The sequence below is a fragment of the Phaethon lepturus genome, unplaced genomic scaffold, assembly GCF_000687285.1.
Source record: "Phaethon lepturus isolate BGI_N335 unplaced genomic scaffold, ASM68728v1 scaffold43581, whole genome shotgun sequence".
NCBI classification, from domain to species: Eukaryota; Metazoa; Chordata; class Aves; order Phaethontiformes; family Phaethontidae; genus Phaethon; species Phaethon lepturus.
The window spans coordinates 1-9,981 of NW_010516313.1; the positions used below are offsets into that span (position 1 = coordinate 1).

Below are 9,981 nucleotides of genomic sequence, written 5' to 3' on the forward strand. Positions count from 1 at the left end.
GAGAAGGTTGTTTTGGGGCTGGTGTGCCACTAGTTACCCTTTTGGCTAAGGGGATCGCCGACCCCTTGGCGGTTTCCCTGCAGGTCCTCTCCGGGGTGGGCAGTCGCACGCGGAGTGCTGTGGTATGGAGGGAGAGGAGACGAGCACGCTCGTCCTTCCCTGCGGAGCAGGATGGGATCTGGCGAGGTGAGGGGAGTAATTCCCAGCTGACTCTGCTCCCAGTATGTCCATCCCCCTGTAGCTGGGACTGCAGACCGTGCCAGTGCCTGTGGGATGGGTGGGACTGGGGAGCCCCTCGGAGTCAGGGGAGCTCTCTGTCCCCGTGGGGGACCACCTGCTGAAGGAGATGGGCTGCAATAACAGGGATGCTCTCTGTCAGGATCAGAGTAGCCTGGTTGCTTGGTTAGCCTGCCAAAATGCTAAATGTGGAGAAACCTGGTTTTAACACCAAATCTCCTCTCACCTTCCTGATCTCTGGACAGCCCTCTCGGGGGTTGAGGCCAGTAGGTCCAGCCTTTACAAATCCAGGGAACAGAGAGCAGAGGTGATCCGAGTTGGGTGACTGTCCACGACAATAACTAGAAACAACCTGTGTCTGGCCTGCGTAGCGTATCAAAAAAAAGAGTCTGCTGCCAACCAGATGGCTCGTTTTGGGCTACAGAAGGAGGTATGTTACTGCTGCAAGCATTTGCAGCATTTGCTTGCCAAAGAAGGATTCAAAACACATCTGTTAAATGTTGCCTATGGAAAGCCCTTGCTTCAGCAAGCAACTTATTATCTACAGGGAGGAAAGGGAAGCATTTAAAAAAAAATAAAATTGTTATTCCTCTCTTTGTAAATGAAAGAATGGTAAACATTCCTTCACATCCCAGATAAATCAATAGCAGAGCATTGGGCCAGCTGGTGAGAAACACCATCAGTTGATTCTGCTATTGCATTTTCAATCTGCTATTGAATCCTGAAAATTATGGGGACTGAACAGGCTTTGATGATCCCAAGGGATAGCTAGAACAAAGATTTGGAGGCAAATGCTTTTACAGAGCAAATGGTCCAGTAAGGAAGTGATTCATGTGCTGCAGTATATGTGGCTTGTGCCGTGGCGTGTGCTGTGCCCCCCAGCCTTCTTCTAGCTCGCCCTCTGTGCTGCTGGGATGCAGCCTGCCAGCTGTGCTGGTCTGCCCAAGGAAGGACCTCTCTTCGGAGGCAGGAAAGGCTGTGTGGGCTTCACTACCTTTGCCGAGTCCAAGTTCTCAGCATCGAAAGGCTTCCTTGGGGCTGGATATTCAAGCACTTGCAGCTGGGCACAGATTTTCTAAAGCATCTGGGCTCCCCAGCCCTTCTGTCTCCAGACAGACTTGGTGGATCTAAATGCATCAGAGCATTATCCCAGTAAAGTGATGGGAACAGATCAGAGATGCCACAATGCAAACGCATCAGGCATGAGTTTCCTGAGGATGGCTGAGGGCTGCATTACCCTCTTCTGCCTGTCTGCCCCCAGCTCCATCCTAATGCCAGCCAGTGAGGTGGTGTAACACCATTTGCTTTGCCCAAAATCCCTGCTGTACCCCCAAGACTCTGCAAGAGCTTTATTGTCCTCACTCTCACTCACTCCAGACCCAATACACCAGCTCTGCACAGGGATTTTTGTCTCCTTTCGTTGATTTGATCTGAATGAGCCTGGCCAGTTCTTGAGCAAGTCATTGCTTTGTTTCTCTGAGCTGCTACAGAGGAAGTCAAGTCAACAGGCAAGAGAAATGCACAGCGGGTGCTGCAGGGAAGGAGCGTCCTCCGCCATCCTGAATGAGGTGAATAGCTCTAGAGCAGCTCAGATCTGCTCTGCAGGTGGGAGCAGGTGAGCTGGGGCGTTCTGCCAAGTACCGGGCAGCCATTGCTGCTGGTGTAACACACCCTCTCCACTCGCTTCCCTCGCTGTCTTATTACCGTCTCCGCGCATCTCTTTGGCATTGCTTTCTCCAACCCATAGCCAGAGGAGACAAGAAGGTCACTTCAGAAAGGGCCACCTGGAAAACACAGTCTGGATGGAGGACTTGGTGGTAAGTCTGGCAAGCAGCACAGGATCCTCAGGAATGAGAACATAGTGGTCATCATGACCGGGTGCTCATGGAAGTGGATGGAGTTATGGTGGGTAGCAGCTAGCCCTGTTCACAGGGTCCTCTCCAAAACCTGCAGAGCAGAAGAAGCTGAAGCCTCTGTCTCCTGTGTGACTCTGAAGGTCTCTTGCAGTTGCAAACCAGAGCCTGGTTGCAACCACCACATGTGGAAAATGCCACCCTGTGTTTGCCAGCCTGGAGCAGGGACATCGCAGAGCCCTTGGCTGGGAGAGCTTCAGGCACAGCGAGCACCAACCTGAGCTCTGATGAGGGATTTCAGTTCAGATTGATCGCATCCCCTTGCGACTCATTCCTGGCTGGCAACTCCTGATCCGCTGTGTGCGAGCAAGGTCCCAGCAGAGAAGATTCCTGGGCCCATCTCTCACCTTTGGAAAAGGTGAGGCAAGGATCTGTATTCCCTGTGAGATCTGGTGAGGAGGCCTTCAAGCAGCTCCTGGCACTGCTGAGAGCTGGAAAGCTGGGGCTTGCCCAGGCTCCTGTTTGTCTCCTGCTCTTGTGGCAGTTCTTGGAAATGCTTTTCCAGGGGATTTTTGCATGCTGCTGAAGTGGAAGATATCTGCTTCCATGTTGCTCTTTGGCTTAACACGTACTTTATCCTGTTACCACCGTCCCGACTAAGCATCTCCAGAGTGTGATCCTTGCAGGCCGGCTCTGCCTGAGATGTCAGGCATCTCTCCTGCCCAGCCCCAGCACTCGGAGGTAGCATCCCTTCACCTCCTGGGCTCCTCCTCTTGCTCTGTGTGCTCAGTCATCCCTTCCGCCTGCTGCTGCTGCCAGAAATCATGTGTTTCACGATAGCCAGGATTCCCATTCTGAAAATAACTCATCTTAATGACTGTGCCTTCATTTCGGAGAGTCCAATGCCCAGTTCATCAGTCTTCCTTAGCTAGAAGATTTTTCCACCCACGTTAGCGCTCTGCCCCACTCTCTTCTGCTGCCACGAGCTGGCTTGTCTGCAGCGAAAAGGCATCTCTTCCCTGGTTGCATCTCACCCGTCACACCTCTGTGCTGCGGGGCGGCCTCGTGCTCTCTGCCGAGGTGCCCCCATAGCACCGGCTGCTTGCGGAGCTGGCGCTCATGGGAACGATACAGGATCTGTGCCATCCAGGTCCTTGCCTGTTCAATGACACCTGTGGCACGTGAGCAGTCCTTCCCTTCTGCTTCACCACGTTTGCCTCTACCATGAAAAGTGGTTATCCGGCAAATAGCACCCAGCCCTTCCTGCTGGTGACAGAGACTGCTTTTTGGGGTGGCAGAACAGCTCAGTACTGGCTCCGGTGTGGCTGTCTCTTGAAGCGCAGCTTTTTCAACCACAGAGGCAACACTTGTGAACCCTTCCATCTTCCTTGAAAGCGCCGAAGTGGATGGGGAGAGCTGAAGATGCGTGTCGTGCAAGTGCACCCGCAGCTCTGGCGCCCGGCAGACGCGCGTGGTGATGCTCTGTGTCCACCTGGGAGCCTGGCAGTTTGGAGTAGCAGTACTCTCTGTGCTAAAGCACAGTGAATGTCCTACAGTGGCTTAGAAACGAGCTCCAGAACAAAGCTCTTTGGAGCACTGTTGGAGTACAACTCCTCGCGAGGCCCTGGGGCGCTGGGCACGGATGCTTGTGACCCGTCTGGCTGCTGCTAGTATTTCCTTTGCTCCCTGCGGCTTGGCCAGCCAGGATGGAGGAGAAAGGAGAAGGAAGAGCTACGCCTTTGCTGGCCTGTTCATCACAGCACTGCTCTCCCCTGATCACTCCCAGAAGTAGATTCGGGAAGGAAGGGCGAGGTTCCCCCCAAGCCAAGTGGCAGGTCTCTCTTTTGCCTCCTGCCAGGTGGAGTCATGAAGTCGCGTGTGCGTGTTTCCTTCCCTAGGCTGGCGGAAGAGCCTGGCAGCCTCCGTGATGGGCCTGATGACTGGTAAAGAGCTCATCCCCCTTCGCCTGGGGCTGGGCGCCGTGCAGAGGCGTGCGATGCTTGCTAGCTTAAGCCAAGCCTTGCTGGGCAGCTCCAAAAGGACGGGCTGGGAGTTGAGGTGACCGCTGGCACTCTCGGCGGTAACTTGCTCTGGGTGTTGTGTGATGTTTGTTGCTTAATCACGTAACGTCTCTGAGGTGGACCAGGCTGGTGATGCTGGTGGGCTGCACAGGTGCCTGTGCCTGAGTGGACAGGGAGCAGGGACTATATTCAGGAAAATGCAAAGGTATCAGTGTTGTGTGCTGCAAATAGGGTACCTGTTACAAAGCTGCTTTGTTTTGTGTACCCTATGACTTGCGCTGTGTTTTACTGGATTTGAGAGAAAGGCTGCTATTTTGTGCTAAGGATGTGAGGCTCATTCTGTCACACTCAAAACAGGGCCTGAAGCTTAGTGTATTGCTGGGTCCCTCTTTAGCAGGTACTAGCTGCTGGGTGCGAGAAGACCCCACATCAGCTGGGGCCATGTGGGAATGCCTTTTCTCCACAGGTGATGTTACCCTCTCTCCCAGTGAGACCACGGTGTCCTCGGGTTGAGTTTGATCCTAGTTTGAATCCTTTGGTGCGCAGAAAGAAAGTGCAGCTGGGACCTGGCCGGCATCGCTTGGGGCACATGGGGAGAACTGGAGCGCAGCAGCTACAGGCGTCTGTAGCTGGGTGTGCAGTTGGTGCCCTGGGTGTACGGCACAGGGCACCAACATCTGCCAGTGGGTTCTCCCATCCGTGGTGCTCACAGTCCTAGTGATAGTGATTTCTGATAGCAAAGCCTTTGTGGGGCTCGTAGGGATCAGTTGGAGCAGCCTCTTCTCCCCCTCTAACCCTAACCTTTCTCCTTGGCATCCTGGCCAGTGACTTGCTTGTCCCCCTTCTCTCTAGCTCACCCTGCACGTACCTGTCATACATCACAGCACGTCTGATTTCTTCTCCTCTCTTTTTCTCACCTCTCTCCTTGTGCAGCGACACCAACCGAGCCAGAAGCAGTGGTGAAGAAGTACATGGAAGAGGTGAAGGGCTCTCCTGCTGATGAGGTGAGAGGACAGTGAAGTGACTCGGGCTTGCCCGGTGGCCTGTTAACTGAGGTGCCATGAAAACCACAGTGATGCCTGAGGACCGTCCTTCCTTGGGCATCCCGTGTGGTAGGTACTGCTGCTTGCAATGGCACTGTTGATGTTGGGTGGGGAGGCCTCAGGACTGCCTGAAGCCCACACGTGGTAACTGGTGAGTTGTCCTCATCAGGGGACTGACAGAGAAAGCACAGCGTGGGTTGAGCAGCTAATCCTGGCAATGCAAATTGGCAATGCAGCAAATCCATTTCCCTTGGAGCTGACCGCAGGGCCTGGGGCGGAGGGAGGAGTTTGACTTTGGTCTCCTCTCAATGCTCATAGAGGTCAAAACCCCGCACTGGAGCTGCTCTGTGGAGGAGCAGGAGGCATCCACCCTCAGTTCCCACTCCGACTGATGGCAGCTCTCTTCCTGTGCTGTCCAGGAGGTGGCAGAGTGGGGTGATACCAGCCTGTCTCTGCCCTCTGATCCTTCCCTTGAGGTTTAAGTTTAAGGCATAATCTTCCTGAAGCATCTCCTTGATTGCATCTTGGGTGAGTCAGTCATTACGATCAGCCCGTGCTCACACTATATGGTGGTTTTCTCCTTGCTCTCTTGGACTCTAGGACTGTATCATCTGCATGGAGAAGCTGTCCTCCCCCTCAGGTTACGGCGATGCATGCGAGTGCAGCACTATCAAGCCAGAGATGGTCGGTCATCTGACAAACTGCCAGCACTCCTTCCACATGCTCTGCATGCTGGCCATGTACTCCAACGGGAACAAGGTACCGAGCTGGCCCATCCCAACCAGGTCCCCTGTGCCGGGGTGAACCCAGCTGCGGAGCTTCGATGCCTGGTCTCTCTCCCTGCAGGATGGGAGTTTGCAGTGCCCCTCTTGTAAAACCATCTATGGAGAGAAAACCGGTACTCAGCCCAAAGGGAGGATGGAGGTCTCCACGTTTCCCCAGTCCCTCCCTGGCCACAAGGACTGCGGGACAATCCAGATTGTGTATCACATCAGCAGAGGCATCCAGGTGAGTGTGCAGCATGCTCGCAGGAGCGACTGCTGCTGGATAGAACAAGCTGTGAGAGCCTCTTGGAGAAGTGTAGGGATCTGGCACAGTACCTGCTGGCAGCCCACTGCTGAGCGGGCCAGGGTGCCTGGAGCCAGCAGCTGCACTGGCTGGTATCTTCAATGTATGGGTGACCTGAGTCTCCTCTGTGAAAGATCTTTTCCCTCTTCAGGAGTGGTCCCAGGCTCTACAAGAGCCTTTCACTTACAGTGAAGACTAGTGCCTGTGTGAAGCAGAGAGGAGACTCAGCCCATGCTCACAAGGTGGGAGAGAGCCCAACACCTGGTTTTGCAACCCACGTCTGAGATTTCGGTGGTTGCAATGAACTTGCAAAGGTTTGAACTGGGTGGTCTCTTTAGGGTGTCATCAGACCACATGGAAAAAGCTGTGGTTTGGGGTGGTCTGCTACCAGAATTTAAGTAATCGGAAGATCTGTCATTGTGTCCCAGCATGAGACCGCTCTTGGAGGACCTGTTATATTCACATGTCCCATAAGAACAAGTCAGAGACCTCATCATCAGCAATACCTTGCTCCTTTTTACATGGAAGAGCTGCTTTGAGATAGACCGATGTCAAATCCTGCTGCTGAAGGGTTGTCTAACTCATGAAGATGGATGTGTTCCTGCTAAATATGTCTTACCTGTTGCAGGGCCCTGAGCACCCCAACCCTGGGATGCCTTACACAGCAAGAGGCTTTCCTCGCTATTGTTATCTACCAGACAACGAGAAGGGCAGAAAGGTAAGGAATCGCACCCTGATAATGTGACCCTTCTCGGGTTGCCTCTTGGCCCTGTGTTGGTGGATTGGCACAACGCGGTTGCTTTTGGGAGCTGTCCTCACGATGCTAACCAGCTATTCTTAGTAGTTGTCCATGCTGTTTGTTCCTTACATGTGTTTGTAAGGCCTCTGCCTTTGCAGATCTTTGCCGCTTCTTCACAACTTTGACTGTGAAGACTTACTCCGCTTGCTAAACAAAATCCTGTCTGATCTTTTAGGAAGGCGCTCCTGGCGTAGTCCCTGTCTTGGGCTACGCAGTGACAAGGGTTTGCACTTAAAACTGCTGAGCTCGGGTAGTCCGGCTGCTGGCTCTTCCTGTCCCTGTTTCCTCTGGGTGGGTGTGTTTGTCTCAACTTGTGCTGGTATTTTTCAAGTCCTGGAAGACCAGCATGTGCAGGGAATGGCCCTTCCCATCAGGGGAACTGCATGGGTAATTAGGAGGTGAGGGAGATCCTTTTTGATGCTGGGATCTTTGGTTTCTTCCTGCTACAGCAAGGTTTTAGGCTGTTAAGCTTCTGGCAAGCTGCTTTCGTGGCTCAAGTCTCCTAGCTGCCGAAGGCCAGCTTTGGTTTTTCTGTTTCCACCTCTAGGTCCTGGAGCTCCTGAGGGTGGCCTGGAAGAGACGCCTGATTTTCACAGTGGGCACCTCCAGCACCACCGGTGAGAGCAACACGGTGGTGTGGAACGAGATCCACCACAAGACAGAGATGGACACAAACCTGAGCGGCCACGGCTACCCTGACCCCAACTACCTGGACAATGTGCTGGCGGAGCTGGCCGCCCAGGGCGTCACTGAGGACTGCCTGAGACAATGAGCTGGGGTGGGGGCCCGGCTGTGCCGGGCACGCGTCGGGGGCCCACCTAGTGCACTTATTCCTGTTGCCTTAAGTTCCTGTGTCTGACCGCCTGTCACACTGAGCAATAACACTGTACCGCGGGAGCCCTGCCTGCTCTCTACAGTCTTTTTTTTTTTTTTTTCAGGAGGGAAGGTGTTTTTGTAGAAACTGCACTTGGGTCTCTGGGTGGGGTTGATGGCCATATCTGGGACTGGCTGGGAGAGTGGTCCTGGGGTGACAGACCCCCTTGTGAAGGCAGAACCTTGCCCTGGTAATGCTCGGGGACAGGACAGGGAGAGTGGGGTGTCTTGCTCCCCGTGAGACCAGCTGGAAAGCAACCCAGGGCCTCCCTCCGGCACACGGCAGCTCCCTGTCTGAGGCACCTCTTAACAGCGAAGCCTCCTGCCCCTGTATCTCTGCTTGGTTGTAATAAACACTGCCTTTCCACAGCGCGTCGCCGCTTTGCCTCCAAGCTGCCTGATGGCTTGTGTGCCTCCCCGCTCGGTGGCCCTCTCTGAGGGACCAGCCTGCTCCACAGAGCTGGGGACACTCGATCCAGCCAGGAGAAAAGAGGGAAAGCTCAGCTTTGCCGGAGGGACACAAATCTCTGCGGGGGCAGGACATGGGGTGCTGGTCCCCGGGCTTGGGGGTTGCAGCTTGTGAGAGCCTGGTGGTCTGTGGCCACGGTGCCGGCAGAGGTGACCCGGCAGTGCCTGTCTGGGGGGAAGTCGCAGCCCCTGCTCTCGTGTGAGCTGCCATCCCTGCTCCTATCGTCCTGAAGCCCTTCTGGCAGGACCTGCCCCTCTTTTCCCTCTTTCAGATGAGGAAAGGTGAGATGAAATGGCAGCTGTTTGGGGCTGTTTGTGCTGGGTGAAGCCTCTGCAAGGGAGGAGGCTGTTGTGCTTTGTGCTAACTGCGTTGTGCCGCTGCTGCAGCGAGTGCTGGTGCCACCAGCCGGTGACAGGCCACCCTCCTCCCTGGCTCTGGTGCCGGCCGGGCGGTGGTGGCAGCGATGCAAGGCTGCTAGCAGAGATGCTGTCTGGGTGGGAGCACGCTCCTGCGCCGTGAGCTCGGCCTGGTACCAGTGCTAGCACCTTGTGAAGGGGATAGTGCCCCAATCCTGGTAGCCTTGCGGTATGCTGTCACCAGGATGCTTGTCACCTGGTAGCTGAAGCCTTTCTAAGAGCTGTTTCTGGCTGTTCCCCTCCCCGTGGACACTGGCCCCAGCTGCAAGTCCTGGGAGCTTTGCCCACATTAAAGCCCTTTGGCACATAGAGGCCCTGGTGCCGTCTGCCATTTCACCCCCTTCCCAGGAGATCCGGGATGTGGCCGTGCTTCGTGGTAGCTCTGTCTTGGCATCCTCCTGGGACCAGCATGTCCTGGGCAATTTTCTTTCTGTCATGCCAATATAAAAATGAAAGGTTTTTCGGAGCTGTCATGGGCTGGAGATTTGCCTGGTATCCATCTTGTGCTTGCAGCCTCCTCGTTGCCCTCTGCTGCAGGCTCCCGGGAGAAAACCCTCCAACACCCAGTGAAGTTTGGGGGTGCTGCAAGAATGGAAGCTCCTTGGGAGCAGCAGGTACGTGTCTGTGTGTTGCTGAGCTCTATGTGACTGGGCTGTGTCTGCTCCTCCCCTGCCCTGGTTGCGAAAGGGAGAGGTTTCGAGTTTAAACCTCAGCTTTCTCTCAACAGGTCATGTTCTCCGGCCATCAAAACAGTGAATTGAAGCAAAAATTGGGCAGGTACACCCAGCCCTGTACAAAGTAAGAATTTCAGCGTGGCCCAAGGCATCTTCAGCAGATGCTCCTGTGCGTGAATGGGCTGGAACCTCCCTGCGTCTGGGCTGGTCCAGGGCCAGGACACCGTGCCGTGAGCCGGCCAGGCTCAGCGGCTCATCCCTGGCTGCCACGTCCTTTGCCACCAGGCATCTCCTAAAATCCTTGCCAGGTCCGTGCTGAGCCCCAGCGGCTTAGCCCCAGCAGCGAGGGGATGCAGGCAGCAAAGGGGTGCAAAGCAGCAGAGCCGGGGGCTCGGGCACCGCTCGGGAGCTGGACCTCTCTGCCCTGGGGCAGGGGTCGGCGGAGGGGGAAGGCTCCAGGACTGGCACGGGGTGAAAGCATGACCGCGATGCCGTGGCGCCAGTTGGAGCGGGGAGGGGACAGAGCCT

The 9,981-nt window shown here is 55.2% G+C and overlaps 1 protein-coding gene across 1 annotated transcript; it reads left to right on the top strand.

Annotated features, from left to right (window-relative positions):
* Nucleotides 1–83: 83 nt before the first annotated feature.
* On the top strand, nt 84–7,924 carry LOC104615776 (probable E3 ubiquitin-protein ligase DTX2; the record flags this gene model as incomplete). The annotated part of the gene is made up of 7 exons (XM_010296021.1): nt 84–186; nt 3,989–4,033; nt 5,045–5,115; nt 5,755–5,913; nt 6,001–6,162; nt 6,851–6,940; nt 7,569–7,924. Coding segments are annotated over 7 exons (855 nt in total), but the record flags the coding sequence as incomplete, so codon positions are not given.
* Nucleotides 7,925–9,981: the final 2,057 nt, after the last annotated feature.